This window comes from Drosophila virilis, chromosome 2 (genome assembly GCF_030788295.1).
Source record: "Drosophila virilis strain 15010-1051.87 chromosome 2, Dvir_AGI_RSII-ME, whole genome shotgun sequence".
Lineage (NCBI taxonomy): Eukaryota > Metazoa > Arthropoda > Insecta > Diptera > Drosophilidae > Drosophila > Drosophila virilis.
In genome coordinates, this window is record NC_091544.1 from 2,321,072 (window position 1) to 2,346,728 (window position 25,657).

Genomic DNA, 25,657 nt, shown 5'->3' on the forward strand with positions numbered 1-25,657 from the left:
ATGCCATTGTTTTTCGTATTGACTTTTTAATGTCAATTGAAATGAATCCATTTAATAAAATAGTTATTAAATTTCACTGTGCCGAATCACAGCACAGTTCTTAAATTTAAAGCACATACGCAGCACACATACCAACAGCCGTGACCAACAGAGTGACGTAGTGTAGTTGCCGGAGCGTCGAAAACAGAGTAGCAACCAGGCAGCTGGTGCACACACACGCATTAGTGCTCTTTTTCTCTCTCTTTCTCTCTTTTCGGCTGAGGTTTATTCAAAAGTTTTCTTTTTCTATCGCTCTCGTCAAGTCTACCATTGCCATTTCAGAAGTCGAACCGAAAAGACGTGCATCGGTTCGTTAATATTACACATTGTTTTTTCGCGTAATAATTGTGTAAATTATAATTAATTACAGAAGGCAACGACTAAATTTATAGTGTTTGTTATTTGTGTGTGTGTGAGTTTCAACTGTTCGATTACCATACGAAACAAAGGCGATTTCTCGGCAAATTGCAGTTTGCATTTGCCTTTGCTTTGTTTGTTGCCAGGTCAAACACAGCAACAAACGGTTAATTCTGAATGAGAAGTGGACACAAAAAATAAAAAAATTCGTCACTGACCTCGACCCTAGACAATTTACAGCAGCAGTGTTGTTGCCGGCAGTACATACATATATGCACATATGTATATGCATTATATTAATATATGTATGTACATTGCTGTGGACAGAGAGTGAGTGTGCATAAAATATTAATAAAGCAGTCAATTGCAAAGAGGAAGCAGCAAACGCCAGCTCGATTTGCGTTTTACTTGTAATTTGGTGGCGTAACGGTAAACGCGCAAGTGATAAATTGTACCTTAAATAAACAGAACGAATCGCATATTATGAACCGTACCAGAAGAAAGATTGTACGTCCAAAAAATCCCTACACAAATGCAAATCTATTCTCACAATGGAGTTTCTGGTAAGTTACAAGTTCTGGTTCTTCCCCTCTAAGGGTCCAATACATACGCAGCCATAACACACACGCACTCACACACGCACATGTTAGTATAAGCGCAACAATAACGGTAAATCGTATATGTACATTGTGCATAGGCTGATTTTCATGCTCAGCTCGATAGCACGTGTCAAGCTGTATTTAAAGTCCATCCACATGTATTTATGCATGTGTGAATGTATGTATGTACCTATTACTAATATTTAGTGTTGTCAGCTCAGCTTTTTTCTGGCCAAATTTAGCTATTTTATTGCGAACAAATTAAAAAAAAACAACTGTCAGTGGTATATTTTTGAAATAAAAATATTTATAATAAACCAGAGAGTCGCAAAGTAAATTTTGAAATTATATAAAAACAAATTATAGAAAGCACAGAAATCTCCTTCTCCCGCTAGACTAGCCGTTTCTCGTTTGAAAAGCTGGCAACACTGCTAATATGTGTGCTCACACACACACATAGATCACACACACATGTGCGTACATACCGTATATAGGCGTTAGGTGTAAGCATTAATTGTTGTTTTTGCAGAGGTTATTCACCGTCTTCTCACTTTTTTACCGGGCAAATTTCACAGAAATTGTGTTTTTTGCTCCATAAATCATACATATTAGATGTCACTGGGGCTGTGAAGGCTATATTCTTATCAGTATATAAGCAATTACAAATGTACTGAATTAATTCGTGCATATGGATGTACATATAGTTTATACATATATATACAGTGTACAGACGCGCATATGTTCACTTTGATTAGAATTATTTTGGGAGATTTTTATTAAAAAGGCATTGAATAAATATGGCTTACAAATCGAATAATATTGTATATGGTATACAATAAACTGCAGTAATCTTGATTTTTTATTTATTTTGTATTAGCAATTCTCGTTATGAATTTTCTACCTATACCTTATACTATTTTTACTAAATATATATTGCTTGTTTCTATGAAAACTAGTGTTTATTTTAGTATAAAAAGCTATTTTAGGGTGTAACTAAAAATATGTTAACAAGTGGTCGAAAATTTTATGATCACAAAAATGTTTAACATAGCACATATCATTGATATGTTAACAGAACTGTTAACTGTTAACATCTGTTAAGTGGCAAAAAGGATATTTAACCTCCAGTGCACGAAAGTAACTGTTAATCATGCACTTTGACTTGTAGTTAGAAAATTTGATATGTCTCGATATTTTATAATGGGAAACCACTTGTTGTCCAAAGAATTTAACGCCTTAGCAACTTGCTGTTTGTCGTTCACAGCGTTAAAAACACTTCATGAGACCGTAAAATGTTTATTTGCATAATATGATTAGGTATAGTTTTTAGGAATGTATAACAATGCTATAACGTGCTTGTTATCTAACTTATCAGTCGCAGGGCATAGATGTTGTTTTAGTACCTAGGCAACATATAAAGCTCAGAAGCTTTGTTAATTACAAATTAACTTGGTGTTAGACCTTGAAAATCAGAACAACAATCATTAATGAAGCCCCATAAAAACTGTACACAAATGTAATTAGTTATATCGAGTATATTTTTTGTCTTATCAAAGTACAGTGGTCGCTCGACAAATGGTATTTCTAGAAATAAATGTGTATTGTATTATAAATGAATTTAATTTTAATCTTAATTTCAGGTGGATGCGAGATCTGTTCAAGCGCGGCCTACAGGGCCCACTCACAGATGAGGAGCTGTATCAGCATCGAAAAACGCTGGACAGCGAGCGCGTGACGAGCAAGTTCAGCGAATTGTGGGAGGATGAGAAGAAACGCAGCAATCCGAGCGTTGTGCGCATGATATTTCGTGCATATGGCAGCGTATTTATGCCGTTGGGCATAGCCTTTTCCATGGTCGAGTCCTGTTGCAAGTATGCACAACAACTGATATATGATAGACAACAGTGCTAATTTTTTATTTTCAATTGCAGATCCCTAATGCCCTTGTTTCTGGGCTGTCTGGTTGGTTATTTTGCGGCGGATCAGACAACGATAAGCGAGTCGGAGGCGTACTGCTATGCGCTTGGCATTGTGGTGTGCATGCTGGTGCCTGTGTTGACATTTCATCCCTTCATCTTTTACATATTTCAAGTGGGCACCAAACTGCGCCTAGCCCTCTCAGGGCTCATCTACCGCAAGTGCCTGCAGGTCTCCAAGAGCAGCAGCAATGATGGTCTACGCGCACGCGCCATCAATATACTGTCCAACGATTTGGGACGCTTCGATGTGGCGCTCTGTTTTCTGCATGACACATGGAAGGGACCCATGGAATCGATACTCATCGGTTATCTGATGTATCGCGAGATCGGCATGTCCGCTGTCATAGGTGTCTCCTTTATGCTCAGCTTTATACCGCTCCAGGCGTGGGCAGCAAAAAAGGCGGCCTATTATCGCCAGAAGACGGCGGAGCGCACAGACATGCGTGTAAAGCTAATGAACGAGATTATTCAGGGCATACAGGTGATCAAAATGTATGCCTGGGAGAAGTCCTTTGCGCGCGTCGTTGCCGAGGTACGACTCAAGGAAGTGAAGGCCATACGCGGCACTGCCTACATTCATGCAGCGCTCAGCTGCACTTCGATGATCTCGCCGCTGTCTGTGTTCCTAGCTCTGTGCTCATATGTATATCTGGGTGATGCGCTGACCGCCAAGAAGGTCTACATGGTCTCCTCCTACTTCAACATGCTTAACGACTCCATGGTGCACTTTTGGCCTTTATCTTTGACATTCATCGCGGAAGCTTTGGTCTCGTCGCGACGCTGTAAGGAATTTCTGCTGGATGGCGACAAGGCCGAGGTGCCCATCAATTTGGAGGCCGATGCCAAGCAGTCTAAGAACAAGCGCAAGCTAACGGAAGAGGACAAACTGAAGAATTTGGAGCTAAACGGCTCGCTGCTGGTCAATGGTCAGCCGCAGATGACACAATCACAGCCGCCCAATCGGCTGCGCGACTATTGTCCCGAGGCGCCCCAGAAGTGTGTGATCCTAAGGAACGTTACCGCCTCGTGGGACGCCAGTGATGGCCATTCCAATTGTGCCATCGATAGCTTCAGCACCGATATTCAGGATCAGACATTGACAGCTGTCGTGGGTCCAGTTGGTGCGGGCAAATCCAGCTTTCTGAATGTTCTGCTCGGCGAGGTGGGCATTGATCAGGGCGAGGCCTTAGTTCATGGCAAAATATCGTATGCGGCACAGGAGCCGTGGGTCTTTGAGGGCACCATACGCGACAATATTGTCTTTGTGGAGGACTACAATGAGCGCCGGTACAAGAAGGTGATCAAGGCGTGCGCCTTGGAACGCGACATGGAGCTGCTGCCCAGGGGCGATTTAACCGTGGTAGGTGAACGAGGCGTCAGCCTCAGTGGCGGTCAGAAGGCACGCGTGAATCTAGCACGTGCTGTTTACCGCAAGGCAGACATCTATCTGCTGGACGATCCGCTGTCCGCCGTCGACACGCATGTGGGCAAGCACATCTTTGAGAAATGCATACGCGACTTTCTATCCAATAAGATACGCATATTGGTCACACATCAGCTGCAGTATCTGTTCGATGTGGAGCACCTGCTGCTGATGTCCAGCGGCAAGGTTGTAGCCCAAGGCAGCTATCAGGAACTGCAGCGTTCGCGCCAATTTCAGTTTCTGGAGCAGACGCACGACGAGAGCGGCATCGATACGCACAGCGTTAGCAGTCATATGTCGCGCAGCGATTCCGAGAAGAGCATGGAACATCATCAGCACAATCCGCTGCTGCGACCCGATGAAACTGTCGAGGAGCTCAACCAGGAGCAGCAGAGTGTGGGAGCGGTCAAGTTCAGTGTATACGCCTCGTACTTCAAGGCACTAGAGAGCACATTTCTGCTGGGTTTGATTGTGGTGCTCTTCATTTGCGCCAGGGTGATGCTCACGGGCGTAGACTACTTCCTCTCACGCTGGTAAGAGGCTGGTTATCTTAAAAACTCAACCAAAAATAATTGATTTATTCATTTATATTCTTTAGGGTCATTTGGGAGGAGAAGATTGCGCTAAATGGCAGCACAGTTGCTCTGCCTGCGGCTGTTAATGCAACGTTGGATTTGTCCACCGAGGCGCCTGTTAATGATACAGTGAACACGGCTACACCGACAAGTTTTGAGAGCGTCGAGGATGACGTTCGCCAGCAGCTAGTCTTATTCTATGCTGTTATTCTGGCCGCAACGCTTATTGTTTACCTTATGCGCACCTTTGGCTACTTTCGGATGTGTCTGCGCATCTCCCTGCGACTGCACGATCGTCTCTTTCGCGGCATCACGCGCGCCAGCATGTATTTCTTCAATACAAACTCTTCGGGTCGCATTTTGAATCGATTCTCCAAGGATATACGCACGGTGGATACAGATCTGCCGCACACCCTGCTCGATTGTCTGGCTGTAAGCATTATAGAGATATATATTATAGTATTTCTACTGACTGTCAATCAGTCTAGTAAGGCACGATAAATACCCCCTAGATATAAATATTTTGATTGACTAACCAGAATTATCAGCCTTTGTCCGATCAGAGTATTTCTTGTTAAATTAAACACATGTTTTTCCTAATAGATAGTTATATTAACGTGTTCTTTGCACTTGCAGTTTGCCATTGATGTCTCCGGCGTTTTGATCATTGTGGCCATTGCCAATTATTGGCTGCTGGTGCCCGCCGCCGTGATTGTCGTCGTATTGGCCTGCATACGTTATCTCTATGTGAACACCAGTCGCAGCGTGAAGAGACTGGAGGGCATATGTAAGTCTATAAATATTGTATTTTATTGGCTCCTTGATTGAATCAATGTTATTTTTACAGCTCGCAGCCCTGTCTACTCGCTGACAAATCAAACGTTCCAGGGCCTGACCACGGTACGTGCTCTGCAGGCACAGAGCGCCTTGGAGACGGAGTTTCACGAGTATCAGAATGCAAATACCTCGGCCTGGTTTCTGTTTCTCTCCTGTACACGCGCGTTTGCCCTATGGTCGGATCTGTTGTGCATTGGCTATATGACGGCGGTCACATTCAGTTTCCTGTTGCTGCGCAACGAGTTCAACAGCGGCGATGTTGGCCTGGCCATATTGCACAGCACCACCATGACGGGCATGTGCCAGTGGGGCATGCGTCAGACAGCCGAGCTGGAGAATGAGATGACAAGTGTAGAGCGTGTCCTCGAGTATACGGAGCAGCCATCGGAGCCGCCGCTGGAGACGCCCGAGAAATTTAAACCGAAAACCGAGTGGCCCAGCAAGGGACGCATCGAATTCATCAATTTCAAATTGCGCTATTCACCCAAAGAGGCGCCGGTGCTGCGGGACCTGAACTTTACCATTGAGTCGCGCGAGAAAATTGGCATTGTGGGTCGCACCGGTGCTGGCAAATCTTCAATTATACAGTCCATATTCCGTTTGGCCTGCAACGAGGGCATGATACGCATCGATGATGTGGACATTGAGCATATGGGCTTGCACGATTTGCGCAGTCGCATCTCGATTATACCCCAGGATCCGGTGCTGTTCTCGGGTACACTGCGCTATAATCTGGATCCGATGGATGAGCGTACGGACGACGAGATGTGGAAGGCGCTGGGCGATGTCGAGCTGCGTTCCTATGTATCCACGCTCATTGGTGGACTCAATTGTCGCATGTACGATGGCGGCTCCAATTTCAGCGTGGGCCAGCGCCAGCTTGTGTGCCTGGCACGCGCGATACTGAGGAACAATCGCGTGCTGATACTGGACGAGGCTACGGCAAATGTGGATCCAGAGTAAGCATATATATTTGACTTTATTGTTAAGCTCTTAACTAAAACGCTGCTCTCTCCTCGCAGAACTGACAAGCTGATTCAGCAAACGATACGCTCCAAGTTTGCTAACTGTACGGTGCTCACAATTGCCCATCGACTGCATACAGTTATGGATTCGGATCGTGTGCTGGTCATGGATGCGGGCGAGGTGCGCGAACTCGGACATGCCTATGAGCTGCTGCAACGCTCCGGTGGTTATTTACGGCATTTGGTGGACAACACGGGCTCAGCGACGGCGAATGCGCTGCAGCAAGCGGCCGAAGAGAGCTACAGCAAGCGGCTGTTAGATGGACGTGTGCCTGCCGAGGATCTTAATCTCACCGCAGCTCTGCACGAGCAGAAGGAGTAGCACAATCACAACTTACGCACAAATATACACACAAACTTACTTAAGATGTATAGCATTGGGAACTGAAAGTATTATGAGCGTACATCGCGTTATGTTGTACTTAACTTTAATTTCTGTTTTGTACTTGTAATTGTCTAAGCCCTAATTCCGTATATAAGTATGTACATATATCTATGTATGTTAGCGTGATTCAATTGTTAACTTGTTACTTAAAACTACAAATGCCGAATTTAAGAATGCAACTCTTCCGTTAGGATATCTACTATCTACTAATATGCCTCCGCTATGTCTTCATATGTAATTGTAGAACTCGAAAGCAATTTGCACAAATCAAAATGCGACTTTAATCAAATTATGTCAGTGCTATTTTTTTTATACATCTACTATATAGCATATGTAGTATTAATTTACTATATAGCGTAGCGTTACGAAATTGTACTTATGTATGTAGCTATTTACGTACAAAATCTCAATAAAAGTGCCTGAGAATTATTACACCAAATACTATATATTAATTTTGTACGCCTCAAGTGCTATTACCTGTTATTTATAAATAGTCATAAAATGTACAATACATATCGTACATCTGAAACAGATAAAAACTTGATGAAAAACACTTTTTGTTAAGTGGGACGAGCTTTAATCAAAATTGTCAATAGCTAAAAACTGTAATAAAACATAGTTCGAATAACTGATTAAAATAAACAACAACAAAATGCTAGCTAGTGTGCACTAGTCGTGGGTGGCCGACTAGTAGATACCCTGTACTTAACTACGAGCCACTTTTAATAGTTTGTTGCATACTTTAATGTGTAAAATTAAGTCTGATAACTTCCATGTTTAGTTTGAGATCTTTTGAGAAATTGGGAGAGTTGTACGATGGCATTTTATTGTATGTATATACCAGAAACTAAGAGAATATTGCTTAAAATTCTTTTGATTGAAGTGGAAGTAGCTTAGCAAGTAGTTTTGCTTTGTGTAAGCTATAAGAAAACGGGATTGCTGTTAATCGTCAAGATATGCTTAACAAATCTTGGATGATAATCGATATCTATCGATTCTGAGCATATCGGCTCTAATCTGGCGCGATTATATAGATTAAAGATATTCCTTTCTATCTAATGGAATCGTATTATAATTCGAAACTAGCTACTACTAATTGTCAAGATATGCTTAAAAAGTCTTGGCTTGTGAACGATATTTATCGATTCTGGTCACTGGCGGCTATTATCGATAATAATTGGTTGAGTTCAAAAAGTTGAATTATTTAATCATATAGACTTTAAGCCGGCGCGATTAGATACTTTAAAGATGTTCCTTTCTGTTTGTTGGAATTTATTTTCTAGCTACTGGGTATTAAATATGGGCATTACTCAGCATTTGTATTTTGAAGCTAACTGTTTTCCTGAACTACGGCCGTGGCCATGTTTTCTAGCCGCGACTGGCGAGCTGTGGTTGCGACTGCAGTTCGGCTGATGATTTGCTGTCAGGCGGAATTTAGATAAAACCGCCACCAAGTGGTGCGATAGGGCGGGCAGCCTGGATCATTGATTTATAGCGATGATTCGGGAACGTGGCGCAACATTTCGTTAAAAATCAAACGCTTTTCACACACGCCAAATCAGTAACGAGCGAAGCGTCAAAGGCAACGGCCACATGCGGGAATTGTGCTAAAGGATATTGATATACCTATGTGATATAGGAAGCATATAGCTGATATATAGAGATAGTAGTTTTTGGAGCTGCAAGTTGGCCAGCTTTGTGAAGCCCATGCCAAACAATGTGCGCGACAAAGGAGGAACGCAAACCAAATCCGGTGCTAAAGGCGAATTTCTTCTCCAAGTGGTTTTTTATGTGAGTGCGCGCGATCCATAAATCCCCGTATAAATGGCCGTCAAGAATGTTAAATCATAAATCGAAGGGATTAAGAAAATTTAAAGTGCTCTACGTATACGCAATGTATGAGACATTACGTATACGCGATGTGTGGCTAATTTCGTAATTGATCAAATGCTGAAAAATTGTGTTACAACATGTGCTATGCTCCTGTCGCCTGTCGCCGTAAGATAAGATAAACCTGAAGAGCAAAACGCGCCCAGATTTATGACAGTGTTCGCAACGCTTTTCAGAATGTGCCAAAGTTACAGCTCTTGTTTTTTCAAATTATTCCACAATTTTTTTTTGTCTAGTCTGATCTAGCAGGTTTTAATAAAATTGTGCTATGACTGTCATATACACTCCAAACCAACTGAATCGATCAACCCTTGTCTGATCGTCTCTTTGATTGTCTGTTTGCATGATAAAGAGCTGACTAAACATTTATAAACGACTGATCAGACTAACCTTTGGCTGTCTGTAGCCGTGACTAAGAGCTAGAATCAACAATCTTATATTTTACAAGAATAACGTTTTGCCAGATTTAAATGCTTAATCTAATCTAGAGGCCAAACCATAAAATCAAAGCCGAACCCTATGAATTTTGACCAAGAATAACGTTGCCAGTTGCCATGAACAAAGAAATAATCCTCGTAAAAATCTCATGAGATTTGAATGAGTTATGGGAGTGGGAAATTTGAATTGTTACTAAATTGTTCGAGTTGTCGGAGTGGGAAATTTCTACCAATTGGCCACTGTTGCGGCCGAAATTTCCCAAATCGATGAAACACTTATTCATTAAGGACTTATATAAAGCTTTGAAAATATGTTTAAAGCAAATCGGACTAAACGAAAAACTTTGATTTTTGCGAATAATGTGAAACAAGGGGGATTATCGCAGTCTCAGGTGTAAACTTTGTGAAAAAACACTCTTCAAAAATTCATGCTCCAACTTAGCCATAACAGACAGTTCGTCAAAAATAATCCCCCGACGTTTTGTTTTTGTCAGCTGGTCACGTGAGATTCTGCGCAAAGGCCATGGCAAATCCATTGAGCCAGCGGATTTGTATGCGAATGTACCCTGCCTGGATAGTACAAAGGTGTCTCAAGATCTGCTGGGCCATTGGGAGCGCGAACTGAAACGCCCGCAGCCCAGTGTGCTGCACATGATCTTCCAGGCGTACGGAGCGAAATTTGTGCCCATTTGCATACTCTACTCGCTGGTGGAGATCTCCCTGCAGTAAGTCGAAACAAGACGCAAGAGAAGTGTTCCTTCATGACGCATATTTCCCGTATTGCAGCACTATGCAGCCGCTGCTGTTGGGCAAGCTGGTGTCCTTCTTCTCGGAGGGCAATGAATACGAGTCCATGGAGTCGGCCTATCTGTATGCCATGGGCGTGGTCCTGTGCTCGCTGGTCAAGGTGCTCTGCTATCATCCGTTTATGTTCCATCTGTTTGCGCTGGGCGCCCGTATACGCCTGGCCTGCGCCGGCCTGGTCTACCGGAAGTGCCTGCGCGTCTCCGTGGCTTCGGATAACAGTGGGATGAGCGGCTATGCGATTGCCCTTATGTCAACGGATCTGCCGCAGTTCAATGAGACATTCTACTTCTTTCACGAGCTCTGGAAGGGACCGCTGGAGGGCCTGATCTTTGGCTACATTATTTACCAGGTGATCGGATGGCCTGCTCTGGTGGGCATGGCCACCATTATACTCTTCATACCGCTGCAGGTGTGGGCAGCGAAGGCGACGGCGCGCTTCAAGCGCCTCTCGGCGGAGTACGGCGACGAGCGGGTCAAGCTGATGAACGAGATCATATCGGCCATGCAGGTGATCAAGATGTATGCCTGGGAGAAGTCCTTTGCCAAGCTGATCGCACGCGTGCGCCGTAAGGAAATGACCGCCATACGCGGCACCATGTACGTCTATGCGGGGCTGCAGTGCACCGACATGATCTCTAAGCTGTCGCTGTTTCTGTGCCTGGTCACATATGTTTTCACTGGCGACATTGTGACCGCCCAGAAGGTGTTCATGGTGTCCAGCTACTATGACCATCTGAATCACTCGCTGCTGCATCTCTGGCCCCTGGCCATCAACTCCTGGGCGGAGACGTTTGTTGTGGCCCGCCGCCTGTTGGACTTTTTGCTGCAGCACGAGGATCCCGCTGATGGCGGTGTTAACAACTTTACCGACGTAGACGATGATCTGCAGCATGGAAACTATTTTGGACGTCTGCATAATCCGCTAGCACTGCGCAAGAGCGTCACGCTGCGCCAGCTGACGGCCAGCTGGGATCAGTCCAGCCAGGAGAAGCGTCAGCGGCACATCGAGGACATCAGCTTTGAGGCCGAGGACCAGCAGTTTGTTGGCATCGTCGGCACCGTCGGCGCCGGCAAGAGCACACTGCTGGCCGCCCTGCTCGGTGAGCTGGACATAATCAGCGGCAGCGTGGAGCTCAATGGCGTCATCAGCTATGCCCCGCAGGAGCCCTGGCTGAATCGTTGCAGCCTGCGCGAGAACATTGTCTTCATGGAGCCCTACGACGAGCGACGCTACAGGGAAGTGCTGCGCGTCTGCCTGTTGGAGAAGGACATTGAGCAGCTGCCGCATGGAGATGCCACCATCGTGGGCGAGTCCGGCGCCAGCTTGAGCGGCGGCCAAAAGGCTAGAGTTAGCCTGGCGCGAGCTGTTTACCGCAAGGCGGACATCTATCTGCTGGACGATCCGCTCTCCGCCGTGGACTCCCATGTGGGCCGGCTGCTGCTGCAGCACTGCCTCCATGAATTTCTCAGCGACAAGATACGCATCCTGGTAACACATCGTGTCGCGCTGCTTCGCCATGCCGACCATATGGTCTTGATGGAGGCCGGACGTGCCTCCATACAGGGCAGATATGAGTCACTCAAGAAGCTCATCCGGTTTCGCATGTCCGTCGCCAATGACAGCGACGTAGCCAAGTTGCGCGCCGTGCGCGCTGATAGCATCTACGAGGAGGCGCCGCCGCAGGAGCCATTGTCGCAGCAGCAGCTCCAACTGCAGCTGGACGAGCATGAGCAGTGTTACAAGGAGCAACAGTTCCAGGGCTCGGTCAAGCTAACCACCTACAAGCAATACTTTGCTGTACTCGGTCTGCCGTTCGTGGTGCTGCTCATTTTTATTGTCTTTCTGCTGGCGCGTAGCTTCGAAGCTACCATGGACATTTTTCTGTCCAAATGGTATGTATTTTCTAGAGCCCTAAATCCTAGTTCGAACTGCTTGCAACATGTTTGACATGCAACATGTTGTGTTCGAAGTGCCTCTTTTTCGATTGATTCAAATGCTTTGTCTGCAACTCGAATAGCTCAATAAGGACAACAATTTGATCCGTTCAACTTGAGTTATCAATTATCCGCAACCCGTTTCGGTTTACTCAATATCTATATTAAATATATATATTAAATTAATATTACACATTTTCGTATTTACCATAGGGCCACCTGGGAGGAAACGCAACCGGATGAGAATGAGCCGCCCGTCGAACGCCGCAGGATTCGCACACGCCTGGTCACCCTGTACGCTGTGCTCATTGTGAGCACCCTGTTTCTGTATGTGCTGCGCACCTTTGGCTTCTTTATGATGTGCCTGCGCATCTCGCTGCGTATACATAATTTCCTCTTCCGCGGCATCATACGCGCCAGCATGCAGTTCTTCACCTTGGCCACCTCGGGACGCATTCTGAATCGCTTCTCCAGCGATATCCTGGCCATTGACATCACTCTGCCGCAGTCCATGATGGAATCTCTGGAGTTCTTTGTCAATGGGCTGGCTGTGCTTTTGGTCGTGAGCATCGCCAACTATTGGCTGACTATTCCAGCGATTGTGATGATTGCCTTGCTCTACTTTTCCCGCAGTCTCTATATAGGCGCCAGCCGAAGCCTCAAGCGCATCGAGACCATCTGTGAGTAGACAAACCGGTTAAGGAGATAAAAAATATAATAAATATTAATAGATATATTCTTTACTGGAAGAATTTTCCTAAAGCCCATAAAAAATCTGCAGCTTAGGTCAAAACCAGCTTGAAACCTCGGTTTGCCTAGGCTCGGAATTTTGAACCATGCACATCAGCTAGATATATATATTCCTGAGCTCATCTGTTTCTTCTGCCCTCCGTAGCCCGCAGTCCCATCTACTCGTACACAAATGCGACGTTCAAAGGCCTGACCACTATTCGCGCCTTGAATGCGACCAAGCGCCTGGAGCGTGGCTTCCATAGCTATCAAAATGAGAACACCTCGGCCGTTTATTTGTACGGAAGTGTGAATCGGGCCTTTGCCTTCTGGACGGATCTCATCTGTGTGCTGTACATCCTGGTGGTTACGTTCAGCTTTCTAGTATTCGATCAGAACTATTACAGCGGCGACGTGGGCCTGGCCATAACGCAGTCCATGACGCTGAGCATCATCTGTCAGTGGGGCATGGGTCACACCGTCGAACTGGAGAACCAGATGACCAGCGTGGAGCGCGTGCTGGAGTACGTCCAGCTGCCGCCGGAGCCCTCCTACGAGACCGAGGCCGCTGTCAATCTGCCCGCCAAGTGGCCCAGTGCGGGTCAGCTACACTTCCAGGATCTGCGACTGCGCTACAGCGACCATGGGCATTATGTGCTGAACGGCTTGAGCTTCACCATACATCCCAAGGAGAAGGTGGGCATTGTGGGTCGCACGGGCGCCGGCAAATCCTCCGTCGTGCAGGCGGTCTTTCGCCTGGCCCTCAACGAGGGACTCATCGAGATCGATGGCTATGATATTGCCAAATTGGGCCTGCATGATTTGCGCAGTCGCATCTCGATTATACCGCAGGATCCGGTGCTGTTTTCGGGCACGCTGCGCTACAACCTGGATCCGTTCGAGCATCAGCTGGACGAGGAACTCTGGCAGGCGCTGGACGCCGTCAAGCTGAAGGCTTTTGTGTCGGCGCTAAAAGGTGGCCTCAGCTACAGGCTGCACGATGGCGGCGCCAACTTCAGCATGGGCCAGCGTCAGCTGATTTGCCTGGCACGCGCCATTCTGAGGCACAATACAATACTCATCATGGACGAGGCTACGGCCAATGTGGATCCGGAGTAAGTGGCTGAGCACCTGTTATGCTCATAAAGCTAATCTTTATGGCTTTTGCAGCACGGATCAGCTCATACAGGAGGCGATACACACCAAGTTCGCCAACTGCACGGTGCTGACCATTGCGCATCGCCTGCACACGGTCATGGATTCGGATCGTGTCCTGGTCATGGATGCGGGTCGTGTCGTCGAGCTGGGTCATCCGCATGAGCTGCTGCAGCAGCGCAACGGATATCTCTATCGTTTCGTGGAGAAGACGGGCGCAAGCAGTGCCAAGCACCTGCGTTACGTGGCCGAGCAAAGTTTCCACAAGCGCGTCACGGGAAAGCGAGGATTGCCGGCTGCGGAGCCGGAGCAGCTGCATCCGGAGGGCAGGCTGAGCGTTTTCAGGGGCACCACACTATAAAAAAAGACTGTTGTTGTTTTTTGTAAGTTATGGTAATATATAGTTTTTATTATAGTGAACTGATTTTTAAATATAAATCTATATAATTTTGTATATATATATATTTATGTATATATATGCACTTTATATGTATAATATACGAAGTTCTCTTCATCTTGAAGTTTTTTTGGGAAAAAATCAAGCATTTTTTTTGTTATTAGTATTGGTTTTTCTTGTAATGCATTTATTTACTTAACGATTAACTAGCGCGCTAAATAAACCTGGCTACGGTTCGGCTTAAGTTTTGTCAAAACTAAGTATATTAACTACGCTCAACTTCTAGTTGTTGTTGTTGTTCTTGTGCCTAGTTTTGAATGAGTCACATGAGAAATCTGGAGAATAATGCAGCAGTTTTTTTTTTTGCCATTTTTGATGTTCTAGCTTTCATATTTAATTTATAATATATTATTTTTATTTTGTTTCCGCATGGCTTTGCTGTGCTTTTCTTTTGTATATATATATATAGATTTTATTTTTAATTTAATACGATGTTTTGCCTTTGGTATATGTATAAAATTGTTTTGGTAGAGTGTAAATGAATTTATCGCATAGATTTTCACTAGACAAGAAGTGTATATAATCATGTTTTATTAAATTTTTTTTCAGTTTTTAAATGTATTTTTTTTGTGTATACATTTTAAAGTAAATAAAGCATATATTGATGTATATATATTTGTTTGTTATGATTTTTCGCTTATTTAAAATTCGCTTACTTAAAGTCTGCCTTCAACATTTTTTGTAGTTTGATGTAAATAGAAAAATCAGTGTCTGGAGAATGTTCATAAATCTTATGTATATATAGATGTATATATATTTAAGTTTAAGTTTAGCTTTATATGTGCTTAGATTTACGTGTTGTCACAAAAACCAAGTTAAACCTTGAAATCCTTCCCCAAATTTCAATGCTCAAGTTGTTTTTTTCCATTGCCATCTGATCTTTTGTCTATTTTCTATAATTCTCTATGCTTCCTGCTCTTGTGCTTCGGCATGTAAGAAAGGTATGTATATAGTTTTTTGATGTCCTAGAAATAAGATTGTTTGTTTGCTGTTTAAGGAAAAATTCGATGCAATTTGAATAAAATTGTGTTGCTTTTTTTTTATCGTATTTATAATTACTCGATTTTAGCTAGTTAAATATATATATATTTTTAAAGCATTTTATATTTACTTTTTTTGCTTGTTGGAAATTTTTCAAGAATTTTTGGTTTAAGATTATGCGATTTACGCTCGCTCTACTAAATTGTACCATTTTAGGCATATTTCTTTAGGTTTTAGGTTTTTATTTTTATTTTGTCATTTTTGTTTATTTGTAATGATTTTGTTTCATTTTGTTTTAAGTACAAACACGTTTTGTATTCATTTTGTTATTCTCACAGTTAAGCTTCTTTGATTGAGCACAAAAGCAAATGAGAGTTTTGTTGAGGGGGGGCTTTGCGGAAAACCAAAAGACCTTAACATACTCAACATTCTAAGTACTATAACTTGATATAAATATCTTTTTTTTTTTATTTTTTTTTGTTTTTTAATTGTTCTTGGCCAGCCAAATGTGAGCTCAGCACTGGACGCACGAAGAATCTTCCCCTATTATTGGCTCGCCCAGTGCTCAGCCCCGGCCGACCATTCCAGAGGATTCCAAAACAAAATTTGTGTGAGAGGAGATTTAGCACAAAAATGTTACAGTGTTGTAAAGAACTGAAATGTTGATAACTTTAACTGGAAGTCAATTTAGATTATTCTGATTAGCAGCTACTCGCATATAGTTTAGACTTAGTTAGGCGCTAACTAACTCGAGCTACGGCACTTGAGTGTGCATTTTGCTAGCTTTTCTCAGATTTTCTTTACTTTTTTTTTTAGTTTTCGTGTTTGTGCGAGTTCCCTAAATATTAGTTCAGCCAGCGTTTAACAATAGCTAGTTAAAAATTAATTTCGAATAAAACACTTGACAGAATGGATTTAAGTGGGAACTAAAGGTGCATGCTTCGTTAATTGAAACGCATATTTTGATTATAAAATATGGTCCCGAGGTTTTTTAATATTTTTATATCTGTGTGTGCTTTTGCATTGGCTATAAGAATAATAATATCCATATTTATGGAGGGGGGCGATAGCAGCAATTGGAGGTGTGGCCGGAACACATATATCTATATACTATATATATATATGTATATATACTAGCCGTTGCCACATCGCTAGCTGCATCTAGATATAGATAAGATAAGGCGTTGTGCGTATGTACATTGTACATAGTCTGCTTTGTATTTTGTGTGTCCCAATTGTTGTTTTGGCAATGATTTTCGCTTTTCCTTTTCGTATAAGACATATATATTAGCAAAAACTCAATTTTCCTAAATTCCTTTTTAAATCTTGCCTACAAAAACGCTTTTATTTCTACGAAAATTTTCTTTGTTTTTTCGGTTTTTTTTTTGCTTGTGTTTCTAGGCATAAAGCTGTAGATCTGCGTACAATATTTATATAAATTAATAAAGTATTTCATTTTCATGATCATTATTTTTTTTTTTTACATTTTTTTGCTCGTTTTTTTTTTTGAAAAAAAGATTAGTATGAATTTGTTATGCAAGGTTTTTTTCGAACATTTTTTTCCACAGTGTAATCGTATATATCCATTCAATATACACATCGATTGCTAGATATATATATATATATATTTATATATATATATTTATTTTTGTATGTATATGTAAGCAATTAATTAGCATTTGTTGTTGTGTATGGTTTTGCAAAAAGTTGTGTTTTTCGAAAAATTGGAAAAAAATCTCTTTTAAAAAAGGTTCTAACAATGGCATTATGTTCGGCTTACTATCGCGTGCATATTAAACGACGATATCGACGATTTGTTGACTCGTTTATATGTGTTTGCATTTTTATTTTATTTTTTTGTAAATTTTTGTTATATTTTATTATTTTTTGCATAGACTGTATGCTCACTTTTGTGCTGGTTCAATTATTTCGACGGTCACGCTCTCGGCCACGGGATTTGTGGTTATGTTCGTAATCAGGGACTCCTCCTGCGGCGACTTCAGCTGGGCGTGATGCTGGCGATGCGAGGAGCCGTGCCGCTCGTGATGGCCAGCGCCGGATACCTTGCCCGGCGCCACCGAATTGCTGCGGTTGGAGCGCACCGAGGTGGCGGATGCATTGCTGCCATGGGAGTCCGACTGGGAGCCTGTGGAGTGGAGCACGTAGCGATTGTTTATTACATTTTTTCGTTTGCAGACAATGAATAAACGTATAAGGACAACAATAACGTTTACAACATGGCAGGTGTAGCCGGCATTCACTCAGGCGCCGGTAAGGTTGGCATTCAGCTAACTCATGTGGAGCCCGTGGGCAACTGAAGGAACACAAATGCATCCGAACGAGCACAAGACTACATTGAAACACGCACTACGTTCACAAATACTTGGATACTACGCTTTCTTAGTTATAAAATAAGCAATTAATAGGTAATAGTAGTTGTCTTCGGAGTGCCGAAGCTTGAATACCCTTGCAGATATGCGGAAACGTGGAACGGAAAGACGATAGAGGAGAATGCCTTCGTCTTGATCAATAATATATATATCTAATAAAGTGGACGGAATCTTCTTCATGCTATTTGCAAGAGTATAAAAAGATTAGGCAAAGCCGGATAAGTCATATAAAACTAGTTACACAAGCATACTTAAAAGTCGGAAAATGGCGTGCGTTAAAACTGTAAACAAAAAGCGGAAACGGAAACGGGAATTGAAATGAAAATGAAAACAAAATACAGACGCTGCTAAACACTATTTATATATAATATATTTATATGGTATATGGTTTCGCAAGTGTGTGTTTTTTTTGGAAGTACTATGACAGTTTCGTAATCTTCAGTTGAGGTGTCTGAGTGTACATAGCATATAGAGAGCAGACTAAACAACTAAATCTGTAACTTTAGCTTTAACATTAGCTTTAGCTTGAAGCTAAACTTTAGCCATAATCGAAACATTAAGTGTGTCTTGCGTGTTGTGTGTGGAGTGTCTGGTGGCGCATACATGGGATTAGTAATTGTTATAGTTTTTGGGAGCTTGGTTACTTGTTATAGAAGTTAACGGCAACTCTCACTACGTCTTAGCTCTAATGTTAGGTTCTTACAACAACAGTTTTGACACAACAACAAAGACAGCAACTACAATTTACAGGACACTGGGCATAACACAGCTAAACAACACATTCAACAAAAATGGTGGCTACAACAACGTCGCTGCATACCTCGGGAACTGGTTCAGGAACTGGAACTGGTACTGGAACTGGTACTGATATGGCTGCATTGGATATATGTGGCATAAGACTAAAACTTATTGGCAGCCGGATTGGCAGTCATGCCGCAGGCGGGCGCCGTGCCCGGCGACGACACATACGTGGTCGTCACGGTGTTCGATGACGCTGGCGTTGGCGTCGGCGTCGGCGTCGGCGTTGGCGTCAACGTTGAGGTCGTTGTGGCGTTGGCAACACTGGCCGCTGTTGTTGTGGTTGGCACGTATGGCAAAAAATGGCTATGGACAACATTGTACTGACTGGCGGCGCTCGGATGCTCCAGCAGACGCGAACAGTTGGAAACATCGCTGACACGTGAGTCGCTGGAGCGTGTGTTGCTCTTCGAGCGTATCATGCGACCTTTTTACAGCAATGTGCGTGCGTGCGTACGTGTGTGTGTACGTGTGTACGTATGTGTGTGTGTGTGTGTGTGTGTGCGTGTGGCAGAAGAGAGAGCAGACAGCGAGCAAAGAGAATGTTTATTGTTTGGCAACGCGACACAAAACTCAAATAACAATAAACTTAATCACTGAGAACAAAGGTAATTGGCAACAACTGTCCGCCGGACTTTAGATAACGAGACCCAGCAGCAGCAGCACCACCACCACCACAACCAGGTAACCAAAATAAAAATATTTCAGCTTTAAATTTAACGGTTCTTAAGACGTCAATCAATTTGATTGAGCCCCACAGAGTTGAGCCGCACACTTGAACTTGTCGCCTTGTTTTTGTTGGTAGTTCGATTGCGTTGCGATTTCACACACATTGCGATCCACTCAATTGGGTAAACCTCAGGAGCTCGTTAGCTAATAGGTAAAGCCCGAGGCTTACGGAACTGAACGCTTTCTATAGCTGTTATATGGAATGACTGGTTCATTTTATATTTATTATACCCTGAACCCATTAAAAATGGGTATAAGGGTGTATTGTATTTGTGCATAATCCAAATATATGTAACAGGCAGAAGAAAGCAACTCCGACTCCATAAAGTATATATATTCTTGATCAGCATCAATAGCCGAGTCGATCTAGCCATGTCCGTCTGTCCGTCCGTCCGTCCGTCTGTCCGTCCGTCCGTTGAAATTTTAGATGAAGGTGCTCTTAGTGCCTGCGCAGATCGAGTTTGTTTCTGATAATCGATAACTTACTCCGTTTCCAAGCAATCCAAAAAAATCGATATCGATATCCTGCATTTTGGGCAATTTTGGTAAATAATAAGAGCTAGAGTCACGAAACATGGTATGTTGCTTCTAAAATATTATATATTTGTCAAGTATCTTTCATTTTATACCTATCGCCACCTCTCCGCTACCACCCCAGAGCTATAAATCAAGTTAATAACCCAACTTTTATTGCCAACCAATTTAAGCCAAAATTGAAATGCAATTGACTTTTTCAGTATACACAAATATTCTATGATGCAATAAGATATACTGCAGAAAATTTTATAAAGTTATATGCAACTGCGCAATTGAATAGAGCAGCATCTTTAAGAATTTCTGTGTACACGTACAAACACACATTCATGCGCGTCTGCTTCGCATTTTAACAGCATGGTTATTGCGACTTTTTTCTGTAATGCTATTTAAGTTCCGTTTTTTAAGTTCCTTTTTTAAAAGTTTAAAAGTAGTTCCTTTTTTCAAAATCGAGGTCGGTGCGAAAATCGAAACTTTTTCGATGATTTTTTTTTAATAAGTATCTTGGGTAAATAATGTCTGATTATGCCATCAATTGGCATTCAAACAAATTAATCATCGATGGATTGAAAAATGTTGTTCACAAAAAAACGATTCGTTCGAAAATTCCAACTTTTTGATGATTTTTTTAATATCTCGGTTAATAGCTCTGCGGGAAGATATGACGTTCCAAAACGACATAACTCCGCGCGGAGATTTTTCAATATCGAGGTCGGTGCGAAAATCGAAACTTTTTCGATGATTATTTTTTAATATCTTGGGTAAATAATGTTTGATTTTAAAATGTTATTCCTTTTTGAATGATTACGGATCCCTACCATCAATTGGCATTCAAAGAAATTAAACATCGATGGGTTTAAAAATGTTGTTGACAAAAAACCTTAAATTCCATCTTTATGATGATTTTTTTAATATCTTGGTTAATAGCTCTGCAAGGAGATATGACGTTCCAAAACGACATAACTCCGCGCAGAGATTTTTCAAAATCGAGGTCGGTGCGAAAATCGAAACTTTTTCGATGATTTTTTTTTAATATCTCGGGTAAATAATGTCCGATTTTAAAATGTTATTCGTTTTTGAATGCGTACGGATCCCTACATCAATTGCCATTCAAACAAATTAATCATCGATGGGTTGAAAAATATTTTCACAAAAAAACGATTCGTTCGAATATTCCATCTTTTTGATGATTTTTTTAATATCTTGGTTAATAGCTCTGCGGGAAGATATGACGTTCCAAAACGACATAACTCCATGCGGAGATTTTTCAAAATCGAAGTCGGTGCGAAAATCGAAACTTTTTCGATGATTTTTTTTTAATATCTTGGGAAAATAATGTCTGATTTTAAAATGCTATTCCTTTTTGAATGATTACGGATCCCTACCATCAATTGGCATTCAAAGAAATTAAACATCGATGGGTTTAAAAATGTTGTTGACAAAAAACCGTAAATTCCATCTAATTGATAATTTTTTTAATATCTTGGTTAATAGCTCTGCGGGGAGATATGACGTTCCAAAACGACATAACTCCGCGCGGAGATTTTTCACAATCGATGCCGTTTCAAAACGACATAACTCCGCCGTTGATCATGGCGAGATTATGCCGTTTTGAAGCGACATAACTACGCCGCTCTAAAAACGACATATCTCCGATCTCTAAAAACGACATATATCCGCGCTCTAAAAACGACATGTATCCGCGCTCTAAAAACGACATATATCCGCGCGAAGATATGTCGTTTTAAAACGACATAACTCCGCCGTTGATCATGGAGATTATGTCGTTTTGAAGCGACATAACTCCGCCGCTCTAAAACCGACCTATCTCCGCGCTCTAAAAACGACATATATCCGCGCGAAGATATGTCGTTTCAAAACGACATAACTCCGCCGTTGATCATGGAGATTATGTCGTTTTGAAGCGACATAACTCCGCCGCTCTAAAACCGACATATCTCCGCGCTCTAAAAACGACATATATCCGCGCTCTAAAAACGACATATATCCGCGCTCTAAAAACGACATATATCCGCGCGAAGATATGTCGTTTCAAAACGACATAACTCCGCCGTTGATCATGGCGAGATTATGTCGTTTTGAAGCGACATAACTCCGCCGCTCTAAAAACGACATATATCCGCGCGAAGATGTGTCGTTTCAAAACGACATAACTCCGCCGTTGATCATGGCGAGATTATGCCGTTTTGAAGCGACATAACTCCGCCGCTCTAAAAACGACATATCTCCGATCTCTAAAAACGACATATATCCGCGCTCTAAAAACGACATGTATCCGCGCTCTAAAAACGACATATATCCGCGCGAAGATACGTCGTTTCAAAACGACATAACTCCGCCGTTGATCATGGCGAGATTATGTCGTTTTGAAGCGACATAACTCCGCCGCTCTAAAAACGACATATCTCCGCGCTCTAAAAACGACATATATCCGCGCGAAGATATGTCGTTTCAAAACGACATAACTCCGCCGTTGATCATGGCGAGATTATGTCGTTTTGAAGCGACATAACTCCGCCGCTCTAAAAACGACATATATCCGCGCTCTAAAAACGACATATATCCGCGCGAAGATATGTCGTTTTAAAACGACATAACTCCGCCGTTGATCATGGAGATTATGTCGTTTTGAAGCGACATAACTCCGCCGCTCTAAAACCGACCTATCTCCGCGCTCTAAAAACGACATATATCCGCGCGAAGATATGTCGTTTCAAAACGACATAACTCCGCCGTTGATCATGGAGATTATGTCGTTTTGAAGCGACATAACTCCGCCGCTCTAAAACCGACATATCTACGCTCTAAAAAGGACATATATCCGCGCGAAGATATGTCGTTTCAAAACGACATAACTCCGCCGTTGATCATGGCGAGATTATGTCGTTTTGAAGCGACATTACTCCGCCGCTCTAAAAACGACATATATCCGCGCGAAGATATGTCGTTTCAAAACGACATAACTCCGCCGTTGATCATGGCGAGATTATGCCGTTTTGAAGCGACATAACTCCGCCGCTCTAAAAACGACATATCTCCGATCTCTAAAAACGACATATATCCGCGCTCTAAAAACGACATATATCCGCGCGAAGACACGTCGTTTCAAAACGACATAACTCCGCCGTTGATCATGGAGATTATGTCGTTTTAAAGCGACATAACTCCGCCGCTCTAAAAACGACATATCTCCGCGCTCTAAAAACGACATATATCCGCGCGAAGATATGTCGTTTCAAAACGACATAACTCCGCCGTTGATCATGGCGAGATTATGTCGTTTTAAAGCGACATAACTCCGCCGCTCTAAAAACGACATATCTCCGATCTCTAAAAACGACATATATCCGCGCGAAGATATGTCGTTTGAAAACGACATAACTCCGCCGTAGATCATGGCGAGATTATGTCGTTTTGAAGCGACATATCTCCGCCGCTCTAAAAACGACATATATCAGCGCGAAGATATGTCGTTTCAAAACGACATAACTCCGCCGTTGATCATGGAGATTATGTCGTTTTAAAGCAACATAGCTCCGCCGCTCTAAAACCGACATATCTCCGCGCTCTAAAAAAGACATATATCCGCGCTCTAAAAACAACATATCTCCGCCGCTCTAAAAACGACATATCTCCGCGCTCTAAAAACGACATATATCCGCGCGAAGATATGTCGTTTCAAAACGACATAACTCCGCCGTTGATCATGGCGAGATTATGCCGTTTTGAAGCGACATAACTCCGCCGCTCTAAAAACGACATATCTCCGATCTCTAAAAACGACATATATCCGCGCTCTAAAAACGACATGTATCCGCGCTCTAAAAACGACATATATCCGCGCGAAGATACGTCGTTTCAAAACGACATAACTCCGCCGTTGATCATGGAGATTATGTCGTTTTAAAGCGACATAACTCCGCCGCTCTAAAAACGACATATCTCCGCGCTCTAAAAACGACATATATCCGCGTGAAGATACGTCGTTTCAAAACGACATAACTCCGCCGCTGATCATGGAGATTATGTCGTTTTAAAGCGACATAACTCCGCCGCTCTAAAAACGACATATCTCCGCGCTCTAAAAACGACATATATCCGCGCAAAGATATGTCGTTTGAAAACGACATAACTCCGCCGTTGATCATGGCGAGATTATGTCGTTTTGAAGCGACATATCTCCGCGCTCTAAAAACGACATATATCCGCGCGAAGATATGCCGTTTCAAAACGACATAACTCCGCCGTTGATCATGGAGATTATGTCGTTTTAAAGCAACATAACTCCGCCGCTCTAAAACCGACATATCTCCGTGCTCTAAAAACGACATATATCCGCGCGAAGATATGTCGTTTCAAAACGACATAACTCCGCCGTTGATCATGGCGAGATTATGCCGTTTTGAAGCGACATAACTCCGCCGCTCTAAAAACGACATATCTCCGATCTCTAAAAACGACATATATCCGCGCTTTAAAAACGACATATATCCGCGCGAAGACACGTCGCTTCAAAACGACATAACTCCGCCGTTGATCATGGAGATTATGTCGTTTTAAAGCGACATAACTCCGCCGCTCTAAAAACGACATATCTCCGCGCTCTAAAAACGACATATATCCGCGCGAAGATATGTCGTTTCAAAACGACATAACTCCGCCGTTGATCATGGCGAGACTATGTCGTTTTCAAGCGACATATCTCCGCCGCTCTAAAAACGACATATATCCGCGCGAAGATATGTCGTTTCAAAACGACATAACTCCGCCGTTGATCATGGAGATTATGCCGTTTTAAAGCGACATAACTCCGCCGCTCTAAAAACGACATATCTCCGCGCTCTAAAAACGACATATATCCGCGCTCTAAAAACAACATATCTCCGCCGCTCTAAAAACGACATATCTCCGCGCTCTAAAAACGACATATATCCGCGCGAAGATATGTCGTTTCAAAACGACATAACTCCGCCGTTGATCATGGCGAGATTATGCCGTTTTGAAGCGACAAAACTCCGCCGTTCTAAAAACGACATATCTCCGATCTCTAAAAACGACATATATCCGCGCTCTAAAAACGACATGTATCCGCGCTCTAAAAACGACATATATCCGCGCGAAGATACGTCGTTTCAAAACGACATAACTCCGCCGTTGATCATGGAGATTATGTCGTTTTAAAGCGACATAACTCCGCCGCTCTAAAAACGACATATCTCCGCGCTCTAAAAACGACATATATCCGCGTGAAGATACGTCGTTTCAAAACGACATAACTCCGCCGCTGATCATGGAGATTATGTCGCTTTAAAGCGACATAACTCCGCCGCTCTAAAAACGACATATCTCCGCGCTCTAAAAACGACATATATCCGCGCGAAGATACGTCGTTTCAAAACGACATAACTCCGCCGTTGATCATGGAGATTATGTCGTTTTAAAGCGGCATAACTCCGCCGCTCTAAAAACGACATATCTCCGCGCTCTAAAAACGACATATATCCGCGCTCTAAAAACGACATGTATCCGCGCTCTAAAAACGACATGTATCCGCGCTCTAAAAACGACATATATC

General features: G+C 42.8%; 3 protein-coding genes across 7 annotated transcripts in view; 2 read left to right on the forward strand and 1 right to left on the reverse strand.

The window, feature by feature from the left end:
• The first annotated feature begins 306 nt into the window (after positions 1–306).
• Positions 307–8,535, forward strand: rdog (red dog mine). The gene is made up of 7 exons (XM_002058555.4): positions 307–959; positions 2,636–2,866; positions 2,927–4,930; positions 4,996–5,404; positions 5,609–5,759; positions 5,820–6,768; positions 6,832–8,535. Exons 1-7 carry the CDS (start codon positions 880–882, stop codon positions 7,154–7,156), a joined length of 4,149 nt encoding a protein of 1,382 aa, XP_002058591.1. The 5' UTR covers positions 307–879; the 3' UTR covers positions 7,157–8,535.
• A 265-nt stretch (positions 8,536–8,800) lies between these two features.
• On the forward strand, positions 8,801–14,687 carry LOC6634958 (probable multidrug resistance-associated protein lethal(2)03659). Its single transcript, XM_002058556.4, has 6 exons — positions 8,801–9,010; positions 10,041–10,271; positions 10,333–12,246; positions 12,502–12,968; positions 13,184–14,132; positions 14,188–14,687. Exons 1-6 carry the CDS (start codon positions 8,937–8,939, stop codon positions 14,531–14,533), a joined length of 3,981 nt encoding a protein of 1,326 aa, XP_002058592.1. The 5' UTR covers positions 8,801–8,936; the 3' UTR covers positions 14,534–14,687.
• Positions 14,688–16,002: 1,315 nt separating this feature from the next.
• jus (julius seizure) overlaps positions 16,003–25,657 on the reverse strand; it is a 50,163-nt gene continuing 40,508 nt past the window's right edge. For 3 of the 5 annotated variants that reach the window (XR_011416143.1, XR_004304851.2, XR_004304849.2), the window contains exons 7-8: positions 18,821–19,225; positions 17,620–17,756 (exon numbers count right to left, since the gene is read on the reverse strand). Coding sequence is in view for 2 of the 5 variants with exons in the window: in XM_032438992.2 (XP_032294883.1) it covers positions 17,515–17,756 (242 nt within the window). In the remaining 3 variants the exon portion in view is untranslated. Of the gene's footprint in view, positions 17,757–18,820; positions 19,226–25,657 lie in introns of all 5 variants that reach the window. The other 2 variants (XM_032438992.2, XM_032438991.2) reach the window with 1 other exon arrangement.

Coding starts and splice junctions, on each gene's coding strand:
- rdog (XM_002058555.4), top strand. CDS start 880: ATGAACCGTACCAGAAGAAAGATTGTACGTCCAAAAAATCCCTACACA. Junction 960..2,635: donor TTCTCACAATGGAGTTTCTG/GTAAGTTACAAG, acceptor TCTTAATTTCAG/GTGGATGCGAGATCTGTTCA. Junction 5,760..5,819: donor GAAGAGACTGGAGGGCATAT/GTAAGTCTATAA, acceptor TTATTTTTACAG/CTCGCAGCCCTGTCTACTCG.
- LOC6634958 (XM_002058556.4), top strand. CDS start 8,937: ATGTGCGCGACAAAGGAGGAACGCAAACCAAATCCGGTGCTAAAGGCG. Junction 12,969..13,183: donor CAAGCGCATCGAGACCATCT/GTGAGTAGACAA, acceptor TGCCCTCCGTAG/CCCGCAGTCCCATCTACTCG. Junction 14,133..14,187: donor ACGGCCAATGTGGATCCGGA/GTAAGTGGCTGA, acceptor TGGCTTTTGCAG/CACGGATCAGCTCATACAGG.